This window comes from Microplitis mediator, chromosome 9 (assembly GCF_029852145.1).
Source record: "Microplitis mediator isolate UGA2020A chromosome 9, iyMicMedi2.1, whole genome shotgun sequence".
Classification (NCBI taxonomy): domain Eukaryota; kingdom Metazoa; phylum Arthropoda; class Insecta; order Hymenoptera; family Braconidae; genus Microplitis; species Microplitis mediator.
In genome coordinates this window covers 22,194,092-22,215,185 of record NC_079977.1, presented here as the reverse complement: position 1 = coordinate 22,215,185, position 21,094 = coordinate 22,194,092, and the positions used below count along the sequence as shown (strand labels likewise).

At 30.2% G+C, this 21,094-nt stretch overlaps 3 protein-coding genes across 6 annotated transcripts in view; 2 read left to right on the top strand and 1 right to left on the bottom strand.

Annotated features, from left to right (window-relative positions):
• LOC130675141 (uncharacterized) overlaps positions 1 to 1,635 on the top strand; it is a 42,046-nt gene extending 40,411 nt beyond the window's left edge. For all 3 annotated transcript variants that reach the window (XM_057480657.1, XM_057480655.1, XM_057480654.1), the window contains exons 5-6: positions 966 to 1,124; positions 1,259 to 1,635. In XM_057480657.1, the coding sequence (XP_057336640.1) occupies positions 966 to 1,124; positions 1,259 to 1,321 (222 nt within the window). In that variant the 3' untranslated portion in view covers positions 1,322 to 1,635. The remainder of the gene's footprint in view (positions 1 to 965; positions 1,125 to 1,258) is intronic.
• A 94-nt stretch (positions 1,636 to 1,729) lies between these two features.
• Positions 1,730 to 20,137, bottom strand: LOC130675139 (glutamine-dependent NAD(+) synthetase). Of its 2 annotated transcripts, none has more exons than XM_057480650.1 (7): positions 19,953 to 20,137; positions 9,372 to 9,546; positions 9,034 to 9,289; positions 7,387 to 7,820; positions 6,970 to 7,316; positions 6,133 to 6,884; positions 1,730 to 1,947 (listed from the first exon to the last, which is right to left on the bottom strand). In XM_057480650.1, exons 2-7 carry the CDS (start codon positions 9,515 to 9,517, stop codon positions 1,774 to 1,776), a joined length of 2,109 nt encoding a protein of 702 aa, XP_057336633.1. In that variant the 5' UTR covers positions 9,518 to 9,546; positions 19,953 to 20,137; the 3' UTR covers positions 1,730 to 1,773. The 2 variants fall into 2 exon arrangements, with proteins under 2 accessions (XP_057336633.1, XP_057336634.1); XM_057480651.1 differs by having other exon boundaries at positions 20,094 to 20,129.
• Positions 10,230 to 19,792, top strand: LOC130674260 (cytosolic carboxypeptidase 2-like). The gene is made up of 11 exons (XM_057479528.1): positions 10,230 to 10,272; positions 10,405 to 10,568; positions 13,020 to 13,172; positions 14,315 to 14,700; positions 14,767 to 15,121; positions 15,358 to 15,918; positions 15,977 to 16,068; positions 16,130 to 16,352; positions 16,414 to 16,658; positions 16,850 to 17,044; positions 18,046 to 19,792. Exons 1-11 carry the CDS (start codon positions 10,230 to 10,232, stop codon positions 18,572 to 18,574), a joined length of 2,946 nt encoding a protein of 981 aa, XP_057335511.1. The 3' UTR covers positions 18,575 to 19,792.
• Positions 20,138 to 21,094: the final 957 nt, after the last annotated feature.

Sequence of the window (21,094 nt, the reverse complement as noted above, 5' to 3'; positions counted from 1 at the left end):
TTGTTTTTATTTCTTGTACGACCATTTCTCTCAAAGTTAGGGCCTGTTGAAAATCGCCTAAAAATTTGGAATTTTTTTTTATCCTTTAATTTTTTCCATTAGTGTATATTTATTTAATTGGTTTGATAATTTTATTTCCTGAATAAAATTATTTGAGAAATTGTCCAAGGATACTGCTGTACCTAATTTGCGACTCTTCGCTGAAACTAATCAACTGATAACCGTAAAGCAAACCGGTGCTCGGTAGAGTGATTTTGCTCTTGAAAAATTTTAAGATGCAACCATGGGGTCCGAGTCTAGGGAGGGGGAATTTGCAGCGTCTTACAAAGTATGAGATGTCCCGTTGACGGAACTTAATTTAAGTCTATGTTGATTGTGGGTGTCACCACGCATAGGAAGACCATTGAAAAATTAAGTGGGGAGCCGGAAAGAATAAGGGAATGAGAGACATGAGAAAAAGAGAACTGGTACAATGTTTTGTACAGTTTATTTGAATCTATCCTGGTTTCTCTTATGAGAAAATGGAATATTTATTCCGTAGGAATGTTCAACATTAATTTAAAAAGTTTGCGAAGTCGGACATAACAAGGCCTAAAAAAACCGAAAGGCTGACTCAATTATTGGCCAATTTTCGGTCTCTTTATTAAACATAATAAAAGTTTGGCCAACTTTTGACCTCTTCGAATAACATTCTACGACTTCAATGAGATTTTAGCTAAATTTAGGCCTCTTTGAATAAAATTCAATGGTTTCGGCGAAATTTGGCCTTTCCGGCCATATTTTTATCCGGGTTCACATGCCTCTAATATATAAGTACAGAAATTAATCATCAGCAGGTCACTGGGACTTATCCAATAATTAATATTTACATTTACCATGCATTGAAAAAACATTATTTTCACTTTTGGAATATTTTCTATTCCGAGATATCACTTTATAATTAACACAAAATTTTTTTATTATAGAATGATAAATTATGGAAATCTATGTATGCTTGCGGATGGGAAAACAATATTGGGCCTAAATCGAAGCAGCTTGTGCTGAATGGATTAATACAAGGATTGACTCCTTTGGAAATGAAGGCTGGCTATTTTTTTGTTTTCTCCATGGAAACATATTTATCGGTAATTATAAGCAGCCATCTATAGAGAAAAATTCATTTAAAAATAGATTCAGATCTAGTGAACAGCTGAATTTTTTATTGGTTGCGCGGATCTATACCAGAACGACCGTTATTTGAGTAATATAATTATTTTAGGTTATACAGAAATCTTACTCATATTTTGCACTTCTCAACACTGTGATGGACGACGAGGAATAAATAACATAGAAGTTATTAGAGTAATAATATTGGAAACGAATAATGTATTTTAATCAGGGATAGGGAGTAAAAGTTTAACTCATTTTATGATATCCTCCTCGAGCAAGCGACATGAAAAATGATGACACTATACTCACTCGTGAGTTATCCCTACTGCTGGGGTACTTTATTAAAATTTTTAATAAAGAAGTTTCAGCACAAAATTTCATTTTTAAAAATTATTTATTTGTACGTAATCATTTTAAACAATAAGTACATAATTTTAAATTCTTTTCTTCTCAACGGCACTCTCGGTGGAGAAAATAATCAGTAGAGTAATCACATATATATATATATATATATATATATATATATATATATATATATATATATATATATATATATATATATATATATATATATATATATATATATATATATATATAAGTGATTATTAACAATAATTTATAAATTTATAATACTTGTTTGTCAATGGCGTCAAATTGCCATTTCCATGTGTGATTGTAAAGAAATGGACGATGATCGTAACGGTTGTCGTCCGGCGAATAAGATTCGATGTGACAAGATGGCGTCAGTATTGTCATTTTGTGACGATTTATTGCGTAGCAACGATAAAAATGTTTAACCTAAAATAAATAAAATCTATCAGATCAGCTTGGAATTAATATATTGTCATATTTCACAATGCAGTCTTATATATGGTCTTATTTCATCATATGTAATCACATTTTATCATACACGAACATATATTATCATATGAGAGCACATCTTATCATAGGGGAGAGCTGCTGCAATTGTAACACTCAATAAAAAACTATTTAAAAAACTAACAATTCTTATTATTATTTTTTTAACTTATCCAAAATAGTAAGTCATTGATTAGATCAAACCCTAATGGACCCAAATTACGGTGAATTACGGTAAACCCACCGTAAAATACCGATTTACCGTAAATTACGGTGGATTTACCGTAAAATACGGAAATACGGTAATCCACCGTAAATTACGGTAATTCGGTAATCCACCAGAATTTTTTTATGGCCCTAGCGGATCCGAATTATGGTATCAGTGATGGGCATACTTAAGTACATTTGTATTTTAAGTACTAATTAAGTAATAAATACTTTGATATATAATAATTTTTTTTTTGTAGAGTAAAAATATGTAAGTAATTAGTATTTCGAACAAGTACTAAGTACGACATACCGAAGTACTTAGTATTTTATTTATTATCTAATTACAAATACTTTTATACTTGATACTTTTAATTTTTCCTAGTACTAAATACAATAGTATTTAGTATTTGATTATTCAACTAAATGAGAATACTTTTGTACTCATAGAACGGTTCAAGTACTAAGTACATTTGTACTGAGATTATAAGTTGCATTTAAGTACTAGATCATTGGTATTTCTAACAAAAAATAATTAAAAACTCCGAGAGTATTTTTTTGATTGATAGAAGTTAAGCCAATAATAAATTGAAACGATTCAACTTTTTAACTCTGAAAGAACTTTTTATTTAAAATTTTATCTCAATAGAAAAAAGTTTTTTTTTTTTTAAGAACCCGTAAAGAAATGATGTTATAAAATTTCATATAATCATTTTTGCACGGGTATATAAAAATGATTGATTAGATTATTGCTTGAAGCTGAAACGTAAACTGTACGCGCGCACTTATTTGAACTAAACAGTATAAATTTGACAATAATATATTAATATCATCTAATTAATAAATTTGATTATTAAAATCTTAGGAGTGCAATAGTATATTTAAAAATTATAATTTTAAGTCTCAATCGTCGTATGTAAAGTTCTGGTAGTGATAGAATAAGTAAAAATTTTTTTTTTAATAAATACTGTGGCAATTATAAGTTCTACTTACAATTATGCTTAGTACTTATATCAAATTTAAGTAAAAAGTACAATAGTCTTTAGTACTTACTTTAACTTTCAAGTACCAAGTACAATGTATTTAGTATAGATAAATCATCTTAAATACTAAGTTACAAACTATTTAGTACTTTTTCTGTTTCTGAGGATAAGTATTTTTTAGACACGTACCAATAATTAATTTGGGTTTCAAGTCAAATTTTACTTAAATACTCAGTATTTATTAAATCCTATTTTGCCCATCCCTGTATGGTATATACAGTGATTTACCGTAATTTACCGTAATTTACGGTGCCTAGCAGAATTACCGTAAATTACGGCAATCTACGGTAAATTACGAAAATCTACGGCAAATTGCCGTAATTTACGGTAATTCTGCTAGGCACCGTAAATTACGGTAAATTACTGTATTTACCGTAATTCGGATCCGCTAGGGAGTAGATTTATCGTATTCGACGTTAAATTTACGGTATACCCGCCGTAATTTACGGTAATCCACCGTAAAGTACCGATTTACCGTAAATTACGGTGGATTTACCGTAATTTACGGTGGATTTACTGTAATTTACGGTAAATCTACTCGAATTTTACGGTATTCTACGGTAGATTTACGGTGAAAATACCGTGAATTTACGGTAACTCAGGTCTGCTAGGGAAGCTTCAGTTATTAAATTTGTTCCGATATAAAAATATTGAGAATTGTTGAAAATACGCGTGAAAACTTTTTTTTGTACGCTTCACAATTTTTTTAATAGCAAATTTGTTTTCTAATGTTATAATGTGAGACTAGTATTAATACTTTAAGAGACATATCAAGAGTATTGTATAATCGAATTTTAAATCAATTTACTGATTTTTGTTATTGTAATTAGATTTTTATTAACGATTTAGCGTGAGCGTCAATTGTAGCACTTGAACGATTAGCAATTGTAACACTCAGAGTCGTGTATGGGATCTGCGCAAACTGGATGCGCCATAAATCTACTCTGGGATAGTGTAATTTTTTGATTGTTTCAATATTTATAAATGTTTAATAATTTATATTAAAGATCCCAATATATGTGGTACTATAAGTTCAAATACTTGACTTTAAGAGTTAATAAAGTATAATAGTATTTATTAAGACTGAATAATAAAAGCAATTTTTTCATTTCAATGTCGAGCTTTTGAAATCGATCAGAACCACTTTTTCCAGAGCTTGAAATTAAAATGAAAATAACTAGAAACCGATGCAGAATTTTGAAAAATTTTACTGATAATAATTTGTAGAGAATAAAATTGTTAACAAAAAAGACCTCATAAAATTTTATGATAAGTCTGATAGTTTCACCGGAAAAGTAAAAAGGTCTCCAACTTTACTTCGAGCTCTAATAACTTTTGAATAGATGGATTTATCGAAAAATGATAAGAGACCTTTTTTGTAGAGCGTTCAATTTCCTACAAAAGCATGCTTTAGTCTATTTGATCTATTGATTTGTTAACGAGGTTAAAAATACTTAAAGCTAAAAAAAAAATTTTTCCCATGTTATTTAAATGGGAAAATCGAATTTTTCAATGAGCTAGGTCTATAATCGACATAGAATTTTTTTCATGCGCGAAAAATTTGTTTTTTTGTGTTGAACAAAGGTTTTTTCCACATGCACTTAAAAAAAAAAATCTGGCTCCGAAATGAAGCACCCTAATAATTATATTCCGTCATACATGACCATACAATATTATATACTGTTTTCTATCATCATATTAAATAAAATAAAGTCATTTTTTTTCATTTAATTATGTTTGATTATTATTACCCATGTATTTAAAAAATTATTTACGACTACCCTCGCGGTTTTGCGAATGCCGTAAAAATGCCGTAAATTTTCGGCATTTATACACATGCCGTAAATTTACCGTAATAATTTGGTAATAATATGGTTATATTGGCCAGTTTTTTTTCTGTACTTATACTGTAGAGTTACCAGATTATTATAGTAAAATTACTATAAAAATGCCGAACTTTTACCAAACAAATGCCGTAAAAAAACTATAAAAATGCCGAACTTTTACCGAAAAAATGCCATATAAATACCGCAATAATGCGATAATTTTATAATAATAAAATCGTATTTTTTTGGTAATTATACCGTAGATATCCTGCGATTTTGCCAGATTTATCCTGATATAATGAAAAATTGTAAAAAATTTGGTTTTATTTTATATTTACTTCTGCGGTTAAAATCATCGAAAATGTGCAAAGTGTAAAATTTTATATTTTATTCTATTAGTTCACACATTTCTTATTGAAACAAAAGAATGTAAGTGAAAATAAGAATTCGGGAAAATTGAGGTTTTCAATTTTCTTAAGTTTGTTTGTATAGATATAAATACAATTAGTATCAACTTTCGAATAAGCGATTTGGCATAATGGTTAACAGATCAGGCTTTAAATCATTAGGACTCGGGATCGAGCCCACGAGATGGCGGGTTTTTTTTTTTTTTTTTTTTCATGACAGTTATTGTACATATAACTTTATAATTTTATATATAATTATATATAATTAAATAAAATTTTATATAATTATATATAATTTTTGTTCCAGGTAGAACGGTTTAATGCTGCAAAAATGCCGAAAATATGCTGTATAATTACGGTTTTAATGCTGTTAAAATACCGTATTTTTTCTGTTTTATTACCGTAAATATTCTGAATTTTTTTAGTAAATTTTTGGTAGTAATGCGGCAAAAAAACTGGTCAAAATAATTTGAATAATATCATATTTATGCAGTATTTATACCGTATAATTCCGGTATTATTTCGGTATTTCCAAAACCGCGAGGGTAATACTAAAATCAGAAATAGTATTATACTTTAACAACTTTTCCGAGCTCATTACTTCCGACTCGTAATAATATAATATAAGTAAATTAAATATACCTTATCAGCAACTTCTTTAGGTGTACAATTGTTCCAAAGTGGAACCAATTTGCAAAACATCGAAAATGGACCAGCGCAATGGATTTTTCTCAATTTTCCATAAGTCGACAGCTCCGAGTAGGTCATGCCCATATCAATCTCATCAAGTTGTGCCAGCTGTCCATCCATCAGTGGCTCGAGCTCAGCAGTAGCTGGGGCCTTGATAATTCCCTCCAAAGCCGTTAAATTATATTTTTTACCAAAGTACACTATGAACTTTTTTAAATCTTCTTTGGAAATTCCACCAATGGGATTAATGTCCGCGCTACTGCAGTCGTATTTTGTGAAATAACCTCTGAGTGATTCATCGACATTGCTGGAGCCTAGGACGAGCAGACCACCAGGTCGCCCGCGTACCCAGAGCATCAACTGGGCCAGCAAATACGATATCACCATACGCAAACGTGCCTGAACATTTTGCAAGGCCAAATTTTCTCTGGGCGAGCCGCCATGGACTCGGAATCGGGGGGTCAGCTTTGAAATCTGTTGGAATATTCCAAGGACCGCAGAAACTGCGGCATCGATTACTATGTTGTGATGATACGATCCTATTTGGGCGGCTAATTCACTGGCACGGACTTTTGTTTCGGCGCTGGAATTTTCCGTACCCATGTAACACGTGACCAATAAGGTGTTGCAGAGTTGCTTTGGATCTTTGGGTACGTATTCATAGTCGCCGACTATTTTCTGTACATCTGCCAGAACTTGATTGTCTGTAAATATTATTAAATAAATTTATTTCCTGTTCAAAAGGTTCTGGGTTCAAATCTCTGATGGATATTTTGTTTTTGGAAATACCTCCATTTTCGATAGCGTCAACAATCATATTACACATGGAATAAACTAAGCAAGCAGTCGATGACGAATCAACGCCACCACTGAGAGGTAAAAAAAATCCTCCCTGGCAAGAACGTCTCAAATAATCCCACATCCAGCACGCGGGCGCCATTGAAATTTCTTCATCAGCGGAATGAAACTTGAAATTGTCCTCGAGACTTTTATTCCCGGTTCCAAACTCCATTGGTTCGTTGGTCAGTTTGAAAACAACTTCATCGGCTGACAATGAAAAGTCTATTTTAACTCTTGGATACGGACTGCTGCGGGCGGCCGAATGTGTACGGGAGCGAATATTGTTTCTGTAGGTTCTAAAATATTCAAATCAGTTAATTCGTTATAATCCTCAAGCGAGACATCTTATTCATTGATAATCCAAACCTTATATCCTCAAGATCGATTGTTGCGACAGTAACTTCGACTTCAGCGAGCGAAAATTGTTTACCTGCGCTTATAATTTCCCCGTTCATAGAAATCGATGACGAGCCATTGAAAAACATGCGGCCACCATCACAGCCACGTAAATTGCTGTACATATACACGCCACCAGATTTTGCGGTTGCCGATTTAACACGATCGGTTATTATATAGGCTTTACGTATTATAAAAACAGAACCACTGGAATTAGATATTATTTCAACGCCGTCTAGTGACATATTGATGTGATTTGACGCCGGATGCCATAGCTCTTCGCATATTTCAAACCCGATACACGTGTCACGTGTCGATATCACGGCGTCACCTATCGGTACGACTGTTTGACCGGTAATTTGAGTTATTATAAGAGGTAGAAAGTAATCTTCAACAGTTCGTTCCTGTAACATTATAATTTTGCATGATTTCAATGAGGAAATTCTTGTATATGATAATATATGACCACTAGTATCTGATCAGATACATGAAATGGTATTATCTGATTGAATGTGTTCATATGTGACTATATATGACCACTTATTTCTCATTAGATACAAAAAATTGCCCTATCTGATCATATGTAACTATGTATGACGACTAATATCTGATCAGATACAAGAAATGGTATTATCTGGTCTAATATGATCATATGTGACTATATATATGACCACCAATATTTGATCAGATACAAGAAAAGATATTATCTGATCTGATATGATCATATGTGATGATATATGACTACTAGTTTCTGATCAAATACAAGATAAGGTATTATCTGATCTAATATGATCATATGTGACTATATATGGCTACTAATATCTGGTCAGATACAAGAAAAGGTATTATCTGATCTGATATGATCATTTGTGACTATATATGACTACTAGTATCTGATCAGATACAAGAAAAGGTATTATCTGATCTAATATGATCATATGTGACTATATATGACCACCGATTTCTATTTAAATACAAAAAATGTCTCTATCTGATCATATGCGATTATACGTGACCACTTATACCTGATCAAATAAAAATAATAGTCGTATCTGATAATATGTGATAACTCAGAATAAAATATTCATATATGATCACATACAATCACTAGTATCTGATCAGATACAAATAAATATGATAATATTCGATGTCATACATAATCATACAGAATCATAAAAGAGCATATACCTGATAATACTTGACCAGATATGATCATATGTGACTATATATGATCACCAATATATGATCAGATACAAGAAAAGGTATTATCTGATTGAATATGATCAAATGTGACTATAAATGACCGCTCATTTCGAATCGAATATAAAAAATGTCTTTATCTGATCATATGTGATTATATGTGACCACTTATACCTGATCAAATAAAAATAATAGTCCTATCTGATAATATGTGATAACTCAGAATAAAATATTCATATATGATCATATACAATCACTAGTATCTGATCAGATACAAATAAATATTATAATTTTTGATGTCATATATAATCATACACGATCATATAAGAGCATATATGTGATAATACTTGACTAGATATGATCATATATGACAATATCTGATTATTTTTACCCAAGTGAGTCAATTATTTTACTAACTTTGGTCCATGGAGAAAACCATCTGCTCTCACGATACATCATAGTGTCACACATTTGCATTTTTGGGCGTATCAATAAAATACGTGAATTCAAAAATGCAATACGGCAATTATATGTTACATTTTTATGCATCACTGGCATTCCAACATCGACAATAATATCTTTGCAAACACTCGACGACAATAGTGTCGCCAATACTTGCCAACTGTGATACCGAGTATCACTTTCAAAAAAATGATCCTCGCAATTGTATCCTCTGTAAATTTTTTTTTTTTTTTTTCAAATTGTCCAATTATTTTTATTATTATTACTATAAAAACAAGTAATTTATTACTCACGTTATTTCTAATTCAGGTCCACTGCGAAATTTGGCACCAGCCAATTTAGCTTTTTCAATGCTTTCTAATATTCGACGTAAGTTACCGTCAAAATCCATCGACCACTGGTTCAAAGTACTTACGGCGACTGTTACAATTCGACCCATCTTTTGTTTATTTATTTTTATCAAAATTACTAAAAGAAATTAAAAAAAAATTCGGTTAAAAAATTTTTTCTAACCTCAAAAATTAAAAAAAATTTAATTTCGCTTTAATTAAATTTCAAAAATAATAAATTCGTTAAAAAATCGTTAGATTCTCTTCGTTCACTTTTGTTACGTCAAAAAAAAATTACAAAAAAAATTAATCAGTCTAATTAAATTTATTACAGCCGTTTAAAAATTCCAGGTGACACAAAATGGCGGACGTATTTATTTTTTCATAGCGAATTTATATTAAATGCAAAATTTTATCAATTTCTAGTAAAGTTTAGATGAAAATTTGTAATATAGAACCGACATTAAGTATCACTACGTACGTTGTTAGACAGAGTGAAGTAAACTGATTGATCAATACGCGGTTACATAAAATAGTAAACATGAAATAAGAGTTCGGACGGATTAAAAAATTTCATCACGTGAAAATATGGGTAATAAATGGATTTTCTAAATAGTCAAGTTCAATTATTACAAGCTGCCTTATTTCCGGTTCATCCTATACCAGGTAATTGCTCTAAATAAATATGATTTAAATCAGCGATAATTTTTCATGAGAAAAAAATAAAATATATTAATTTACAATGGGCAGAATATTAAATAAATTTTTAAAATAATTTTTGAGGTAATGAAAAATTATAGAAATTATAAATATGAAGATATAATGCAAGAATACTTTGAATCCAAGACTGCCGAAGAAAATGCTGGTGAATAATTTTTTAAAAATACGCTAGAAATTTTTAGTGTAAAAAAGATTTTTTTTATGATCGGCATTAAAATCAGCATTTTTTTATGTGTAGAAGTGAAATTAAATGTAAAATTAAAAAATTTATTTACAGGAGGTCTTATATCATCGGAATGTATTCAAGACCGTTTTGGAATAATAAGACGTGATTTAGATTCAGTGTTGCCAATAACAACGAGTGTATACAAGTATCGTGAAGTTGACGTTCAATTGACGGATGTAGTGGCGCAGGAACCACGTTGGCCAACTGAGTGTAAAGTTTGTAAAAAAAAATAATACAAATTTATTTAATTTAGTTGGATTTTGTTTCTGCATTTGTGTCTGAGCCTTAATATGAAGATTAAAAAGCTAAAACACATATGCAAAATAAAATTCAATAAATGCCAGCGAAAAATTTTTATTGCACACCTCAAGCGTGAAAACGCTGATGGTGCTACGATCGATCTATTATTTTCGAATTATTCACTCACATTTAATTATCTCTACACTCTTTTGATGGTAATTGTTTAGAAGTGGGACTCACCCCTGTTTCAAATAGCAAAAACTCTACTGTAGACCCATGCTATACTGCACTATTTGACATAATTTTCTTATTATTTTGTGCATTGACTCTTAAGTCAACCACCAAAACTTGAATTTTTTGTAAATCTAACTTTCAAAAATATAACATGAGCGTTCAAACGTGCCCCTGTTTAGAAAGTCTCATAAAATCCAAAAGATTCTCATGAATTCCTATAGAGATTTTATAAGAATGAATGAGTTCTATGAGAAGTGATATAGTTAAGTAGAGGAGCCCGCATGGAAAAGCTATATATTGTTAAAAGTATATAAAAAAACATATGGTGAATATGTGATAAATATATAGCGGCAAAAATATCAATATTGAAAAATATATGTTTTTTACATATATTGGATTATATAATTATCATAATATATTTACTTGTATATAATGTTTTGTATTTTTCTATATATATTATCTCATATAATGCTCAATATATTCTTATCATATATGGATAGTATATATATAATTTATAAGTATAATATAATAAACTTGATATATATATCCATATATTTTGACTCATATAATTAGTGGTATATGGTCTCTATATAATTGATTATATATGAAAGAATTTATATGATTAAATATATGGTTCGCGGTATATTGGAATTATATTTTTCCAGTATATCAAAACTTATATTTTTCGCAATATATTGAAAATTTTATTTTTTAATATACTTTTTCAATTTCTACACAATTCCACAAAAAAAAAGTCAAATTCATTATTTCTTCTCCTTCTTTTCATTGACCTTATATTTACTGGCAATAACCTAAGAAAAGTAAAAAAAGTGCCATATATTTTACAATATATTGGAAACCATATATTTTGCAATATATTGGAAAACATATATAAAAAATATAAAAAATACTATATATTAATTAATATACTACTTTCAATATAATATATCAATATAAAGAAGATATATTAAAATATATATGTAAAACATACATAAAAAGTCATATATTGATAAATATATTGATAATATATTTTAGCAATATATTTTTTTTCAATATATTATCATATATTAATACGGCAAAAATATAAATACTATTTTATATATTGTACAATATATCACATTATAATATTCATATATTCTATCATATATGTTTTCACATATAAAGTTTTTTCATGCGGGAGAGGTGCTGCAATTGTAACAAAAAATTTTATTTTTTTAATGTCATTTGTTTTTTTTAAAATAGTAAACTTAAAAACTGTCAGAAAGTTATCTGATAGTATCTTTTATGTGACTGACTTAGTTAATTAGTAAAAAGTCAATGTTAACTTAGTAAAAAATCAATTTATTTAACTAAAGTCAGGGACCAAGATGGCGGCGCGCATGGGTTGCAATTGTAACTCAGTGCAGGGGCAATTGTAACACGGAACGAAATAGATATTTTTCATCAAATTGCTTTTATTATTCAGTCTTAATACATACTATTATACTTTATTAACTCAAAGTCAAGTATTTGAACTTATAGTATCACATATATTTGGATCTTTAATATAAATTATTAAACATTTATAAATATTGAAACAATCAAAAAATTACACTATCCCAGAGTAGATTTATGGCGCATCCAGTTTGCGCAGATCCCATATTCGACTCTGAGTGTTACAATTGCTAATCGTTCAAGTGCTACAATTGACGCTCACGCTAAATCGTTAATAAAAATCTAATTACAATAACAAAAATCAGTAAATTGATATAAAATTCGATTATACAATACTCTTGATATGTCTCTTAAAGTATTAATACTAGTCTCACATTATAACATTAGAAAGCAAATTTGCTATTAAAAAAATTGTGAAGCGTACAAAAAAAAGTTTTCGCGCGTATTTTCAACAATTCTCAATATTTTTATATCGGAACAAAATTAATAACTGAAACTTTGATCTAATCAATGACTTACTATTTTGGATAAGTTAAAAAAATAATAATAAGAATTTTTAGTTTTTTTAATAGTTCTTTATTGAGTGTTACAATAGCAGTACCTCTCTCCTATAGGGCCTTATACATACAGCTATAAGAATCTATCGGATTTTTCAAGCCGGGGCACTTTTGGATTATCCAAAATATTTTTTTTTTCATGGAAAAAAAAAGTTTTGATATTAATGTTTATACAATAATTATTTTATTGGTTATTATAAGGTTGTAGCTGAACGAATACGGCATATTGATTACATTCCACCAATACCAGAGCCGTATTATATACCAACTAATCGTGAACCTAAACCTAAACCAGTTAGCGATGAATTTGGTACTGTTATATTTAATTATTGTCCGACAAGTGTTACTAATTATGTGCGTATTATTTAATAACAATAAATTACATCTAATCTAATTATTAAATTTTATTAATCGATACTCGTGAGAAAAAATAATCAGATATTACCGTATAAAACAAAATATCATCAGATGTAACCGTATAGAAGTATTTATGGTCATATATAATCAGAAATACTCACATATGACCTTATGTGATCATATATGATTATATACAATCACATAGAACCAGATAGGAGCATATATAGCCAGATATACTTATATATTACTAAATTATATCATATGGAACAAAATATAATCATATATGATCATATATGACTGGATTTTATCATATATATGGTTACTTATGCTCATATATGACCATCTATAGTTACAAATAACTAAATATGATCATATCTGACCTTATATGACCAATATACGATCATATATAACTAGATTCTATCATATATGGTTACATATGACAATCTATAGTTTCAAATAACTAATTATGATCATATATGACCTTATATGATCATAGATAATCAGATACAACCATATAACATTATATATGATCATATGCAACTAGAGTTTATCATATATATGGTTACATATGCTCATATATAACCATCTGTAATTCCAAATAACTAAATATGATCATATGTGACCTTATATGATTAATATATGATCATATATATGATCCCATATGCTCATATATGACCATCTATAGTTCTAAATAACTAAATATGATCATATATGACCTTATATGATCAACATATGACCATCTATAATCAGATACAGCCATATAACTTCATATATGATCATATATAACTATATTCTATCATATATATGGTTACATATGATTATATATGTCCATCTGTAGTTCCAAATAACTAAATATGATCATATATGACCTTATATAATTAATATATGATCATATATATGGTCCCATGTGCTCATATATGACCATCTATAGTTCCAGATAAGTAAATATGATCATATATGACCTTATCTGAACATTTATACTGAATCAGGCTGAAACTCATCCATGATCATATAAGATCATTTTTGATTTTATATCTGATCATATTTATACATATATCTGACTGTTTTTCCCGGGTATCAAAATTTTAGTCAGATAAACGAAAAACGATGTAGTTTTTAAATCAATAATTATTTTACAGTTTAGTAGATCTTGTATCGGTGGTACGTCAATCGATTCAGTATCATCATATCTAGTTGACATTGATGACAATAATGATTTACAATTTGAATCACGTTTCGAGTCTGGTAATCTAGGAAAAGTTATTAAAATAACTGATACTTATTACCAATTATATTTACGCAAAGATCTCTACACTCAACGTCACATGCAGTGGTTTTACTTTAGAATTTCTAATACTCGCAGTCGTACGATTTATCGACTGTCAATAGTTAATTTCTGCAAAGAAGACAGCCTTTATAATGAAGGACTCAAACCGTTGCTGTATTCCCTTAAAGACGCAAATCTTCATGCCGTAGGATGGAGGCGCTGCGGCGAAAATATAAGTTACTACAAAAATGACTCGTCGTAAGTTCAGTAAAGTCATGAAAAAAAAATTACGATGACTTTTATATAAATTTTTATCATGTCTAGGGATGAAGAACGTGAAAAACACACATTAACTTTCAATATAACTTTCCCACATGACCAGGACACGGTTTATTTAGCACATTGTTATCCATACACGTACAGCGATTTGCAGGAATATTTGTCAAAATTATCTAGCGATCCTGTTAAAATAAAGTTCACAAAACTACGGCTCCTTTGTCGTACACTGGCGGGTAATTGTGTTCATTACTTGACAATAACAGCACCAAATAATAATGATGAGGGTAAAAAAAAGAAGGGTATTGTTATAACGGCACGTGTACATCCTGGTGAGACTCCTTCAAGTTGGATGATGAAAGGAATAATTGATTTTTTGACTGGCGAATCAAATCAGGCACGAGTAAGTTCATTTTAGTTACGCCTTTATTTTATTTATTGGCAGCCGAGTGGAAGGGGACCGCTAGCGCAAGGTAAGAGGGGATTGAGGCGGAGTAGTGGGGGTAAGAGAACTGGCAGTCGGCGGACGGACGAAGTTGAGGTAACATCGTCCAGAAATGAAGATTCTTGCTTTGTACTGGCGGTTAACTATCAGGAAGATGTTTTACAGATAAAAATTAAATGTTTTTGATGTTGCAGGAACTAAGAGAGAGATTTATCTTCAAATTAGTGCCGATGTTGAATCCAGATGGCGTGATTGTCGGCAATAATAGATGCTCTCTGAGTGGAAAAGACTTGAATCGTCAGTACCGTACAGTAATGCGGGAAAGTTATCCATCTGTTTGGCACACGAAGCTGATGATTCGCCGTCTGATGGAAGAATGTGGGATCGCGATGTACTGCGACTTGCATGCGCACTCGCGAAAGCACAATATTTTTATCTACGGATGTGAGAGCAAACGTGCAAATTGCTATGGAAAATTGGCTGAACAAATTTTCCCGCTTATGCTACACAAAAATGCTGCGGATAAATTTTCATTCGAAAATTGTAAGTTTTATATCGAAAAGGGAAAAGAGGGCACTAGTCGCGTTGTCGTTTGGCTGATGGGCATTCAGAACAGCTACACAATGGAGGCTTCTATGGGCGGGTCGAAATTAGGTTCACGCAGCGGAACTCATTTTTCGGCTCAAGATTATGAACAAATTGGAAAGGCCTTTTGTGAAACTCTTATAGACTTTTCGGATGACGATCCTATGAAGGTGAAAATTTAATTTTTCCTAATAATTTGTTCAATAAATTTGAATATTTTGTTCTTAGGAAAAATTGCGTAGTAAAATATTATTACGGCTGATCAAAGAAGGATCGAGTGCCGACGAGCCGACGAATATAAATCTTACAGACTACTCGAGGTAGGGAAAGACCCTCAGCGAATAGTTTATGAGATTTTAAATAAATAAATAAATTTTTTAGCGACGAGGGGGACGACAGCGAGAGTTCAGAAGAAGAAAAAATTCATTTAAACAAAATATATAACGAAAATGATAATTTTTACGAGGATCGAAAACAAACTAAATATATGTGCGTTCCACCTCCGTCTCCTCAGATTACGAAACCGCAAGCTCTTAATAAATTTAAAAAAATACGATCGAAAGCTCAATTACGTGAGAGCCATCGCGTTAAAAGAAAACATATGGTAATTTATTCAAGGGATTTTATATCGATTAATAGATTGACTGATGATTAATCATTAACAGAATCGTCGGGCATTGGATTTACCATCAACGGATCCTGGGAGCGATATGTGCTGCGATTTAATCGAGGATGAATTTAATACCCAGGAAACTAAAGTACGGAAAGAATCCGCGGTTACGATTACGACAGAGTTTGCTACCAAAAAATTAACTGATGACTTGCCAATACGAGGGAATCCATCACCATTTCTTGATGATTTACTTGATGACAAATCAGTGAAATTGCGATTACGAAGCCCTCGGCCTAGGTAATGAAACTGGGTTACTAAAAGTTAAATTATGAATAAACTATCAGAGATACGATAAAATTATATCAGACCAAATTTGTAGAGAATTAAATTTCCTATAGAAATGATTCTGGGTAATTTTTATGTAAACTCATTAGTTTAGACAGAAATTTAGTTTTAAATTAGCGAAGAGGTTGTAACTGATTTTTCAGATCGATACGACATCTATCGCCGGTATTTTTACGAAATAATGAGATACAGATGAAACTGACGTCTTTGAAGCAGCAAATATGGACGACAGGTGTCTTGACGAATCAGGATGTTGATAATTTATTTGAAAAAAATATAATTGATAGTGAGCTGTCTGAATTTTCGTTGGCTAATAATGAGAGCGAAGCTGTACTCAAGTAATTATTTTATTCTTTAATTATTTTAGGTGGGAAATTGTGTAGGGGCATCACGAGCCTTAGGCTAATGCTGCCAACACGATAATTAAATTTATTTTTACTGAAAGTGGGCTAAAGAATAATGAGAAAATTATAATTTAACTCTAAAGATAACTTTTTACACTTTCTAAGGTGTGTTGGCATCGCAAGCCTTAGGCTAATGCTGCCAAAGTAACCTTAAAACTCTTGTTACTTTGTTAGCATGATAGAAATTTTTAAACGGAAGTTGTAATAAGAATTTTAATATTTGTTAGCGTCACAAGCCTAAGGCCAGTGCTGCCAACACGAAAGTTAAACTGTTAGTGCTGATATTGGGATAAAATGTAACAAAAGAAGTTTAATAAAAGTCTATACAAAATTTTTTAAGCCTTCCTAGGGATGTTGGCATTATGAGCCATAGGCTAATGCTGCCAATATAACCTTAAAACTCTTGTACATTGTTAGCATGATAGAAATTTTTCACAAGAAGTTGTAATAAATAATTTTAATGTTTGTTGGCGTCACAAGCCTAAGGCCAGTGCTGCCAACACGAAATCCAGACTGTTGCTGCTGATAGCGGGATAAAATGTAACGAAAGGAGTTTAATAATATTCCATACAAAAATTTTTAAACCTTCTTATGGATGTTGGCATCATGAGCCTTAGGCTAATGCTGCCAACACATGATTTCAACTTTTTTTTTACTGATCTCGAAGTAAAGAATATCACCAAATTATAACTGGACTCGATAGATATAAATTTATGAGCTTATAAAGTAGGTTGGCATTATCAGCCTAAGGCTACTGCTACCAACACAGAAGTTAAAATCTCTTTTCTGAGTTTGCTTAGTAGAAATTAATATCAGAAACTTAGTAAAGAAGCTTTTGAAGTCTATTGGCATCAAAATCCGAAGGCTAGTGTTGCCAACGCAAGACTCAAACTATTGAAATTTTAGTAACAAAGTAAAAAAAATTTTTGTTGCAGATTATGTTCAAAAAAATTAAAGTCACTAGAGTATGCGAATAAATTAGAAGCAAAAAAATTAAAAAAATTGACAAAAAAATCAACGACTAAAAGCGATAGAGCAGATGAAAAAAAATCTAGTGATAAAAAAAAATCTAAACGTAATAAGACTGAAAATTTTAATTCTGCTGAAAATCTAGCGCCTAAAAAAACTGATTCATTGGATGGGCTAAAATTATTTGGAATAGCGAAATTACCTAAAGCACAAAAAATAAATAATAATAAGCAAGACTCGCGGAATAAATTTCGCAAGACTGGACTAGTTGCAAGCACGGCTGTTCATGTAGCGAAGGTTAAAAGTAAATCGTCAGAAATAACAACTGATTTGGGAGGTAAAAATTCAAGTTCAAGTTCTGATGAAGTTTTGGTTCCAATCTCAACTGCCGCTAGACCAAAAACAGGCCGTAAAAAACTAAATGAAAGACGTAAACTTCATGCTTTTAGTGCAAATGTTCTGTTAATTAGTTCGAGTAAGAATCGTGACAAATAAATCGATTTATTAAACGGAGTTGATAGTTTCAGATAATTTAAAATTAATATTATAATTGAATGCGCAATTTTTAAATTTTTAATTCACGAGCTGTTGAAAATACAACTGATTAAATTTTTTATAGAACTAATACTTATATCTTGTAGCTATCAGTTGTGGGTTCTCATTCAAGAGGAAATTTGATCGAAAGTATCTAAAAGTTAGAATTAGAGCGATGAATTTAATAGCCTACATGGAAAATTGATTTTAAATAATTTTTTATATATTTGAATCTGGTTAAAAATCTATTGAAGCAAAACTAGGCTTGTTGGTACTCTTTCCAGAGGATTTTTGATACAGAACCCCTAGGAAGTTGACCGGAAGTCGTAACTCTAGTAGTTTCTAAGATCAATGAATTTATAGAATTTTCATTTCCGGTTAAAAATCTATTGAAACAAAACTAGGCTTGTTGGTACTCATTCCAGAGGATTTTTGATACTGAACCCCTAAGAAGTTGACCGGAAGTCGTAACTCTAGTAGTTTCTAAGATCAATGAATTTATAGAATTTTCATTTCCGGTTAAAAATCTATTGAAACAAAACTAGGCTTGTTGGTACTCATTCCAGAGGATTTTTGATACAGAACCCCTTGGAAGTAGACCGGAAGTCGTAACGCTAGTAGCTTCGAAGATAAAAGAATTTCTAAAATTTTTATTTCCGGTTAAAAATCCATCAAAGCAAAACTAGGCTTGTTGGTACTCATTCCAGAGGATTTTTGATACAGAAGCCCTAGGAAGTTGACCGGAAGTCGTAACTCTAGTAGCTTCGAAGATAAAAGAATTTCTAAAATTTTCATTTCCGGTTAAAAATCTATTGAAGCAAACCTAGGCTTGTTGGTACTCATTCCAGAGGATTTTTTATGCAGAACCTTCAGAAAGTTGACTGAAAGTCGTTACTTTAATAGTTTAGAAAATAAATTAATTTTTAGGAATTTAAAAAAATTTGATTTCCGGTCAAAAATTAATGGAAGCAAACCTAGACTTGTTGGTACTCATTTTAAAGGAAATTTAATGCCTAACACACAGGAAATAATTTTCCAAAAATATTTTTAAAAATTAATAATTAAAATTAAAAAAATTTCCTGGTTTTGAATTTGAAATTTAAAAAATTGTGTATTCAATTATTTTAATAAATTTATAAAAATTAGCATTAGCTAAAATTTTGTTATAAAAAAGAAAACACTGCCTGTCATTACGACAAATAAAGAATTAAAAAAAATGCATTTGCTTTTTTTGATTAAAAAGTTCAAATAAAATTTGCTTAAATAAATATTTATTCAGAGGTTAGAGTATTGAAGATAAAAAAATTAATTGCAACAAAAATTATTCTACTATACTCACAATCATAAATCACTCTTCGACACTAACCAAACACAATTAGTTATTTCAGTATTAATTTTGAATAAAATCAAATAATCAAGAGATAATTGACCAACTGAAATAAAAAATAAACAAAGACAAAAAATGAAAATATTATTATACCGGCAAAATAGCTCGACTCCTTAACAGCCTTAACACGTACTCAGTCAGAGTGAATGTGGGAACAACTAAAAACAACCTTGGGTCAAAAAATTTGAACTGTGGCGCCATCTGTGATTTTACTTCGTACTAATAACTGTGGGCTGCAACCAGAATTTTTTCTTCCAATATAAATCTACATATTCACACTTGGAATTACGATTGGGCCTAAACTACAGGGCGTAGAAAAAAGTTGTCAGAAGCAATTTTGTAGGAAATTTAATTTGCTACAAAAAAGGATTCTATTAATTTTTGCGTAAATTCAATAGTTACAGCGTAATTAGTATTTTTAGTAATGGAAGTAATGAAAATGGCTAGAATAATACAAATTATAGTTTTCAAACTTTGATTTCTATTTTTGGGAAAACTATTATAGATACGAGAAAAATTAATCAATAAAATTTTTTAGGAAATTTAATTTGCTACGAAAAAGGATTCTATTAATTTTTGCGTAAATTCAATAGTTACAGCGTAATTAGTATTTTTAGTAATGGAAGTTATAAAAATTGCTAGAATAATACAAATTATAGTTTTCGAACTTTGATTTCTATTTTTGGGAAAACTATAACAGATGCGAGAAAAATTAATCAATAAAATTTTTTAGAAAATTTAATTTGCTACAAAAAAGGATTCTATTAATTTTTGCGTAAATTCAATAGTTACAGCGTAATTAGTATTTTTAGTAATGGAAGTAATGAAAATGGCTAGAATAATACAAATTATAGTTTTCAAACTTTGATTTCTATTTTTGGGAAAACTATTATAGATACGAGAAAAATTAATCAATAAAATTTTTTAGGAAATTTAATTTGCTACGAAAAAGGATTCTGTCAATTTTCGCACTAATTCAATAGTTTAGGCAGAATTATCATTTCAAATAATCAACAGATTTGCATAAAAAATTCCAATAATTTAAATTTTTTAGTTCATAAAATTCAAATTCCCACGCAACCATCAAAGATACA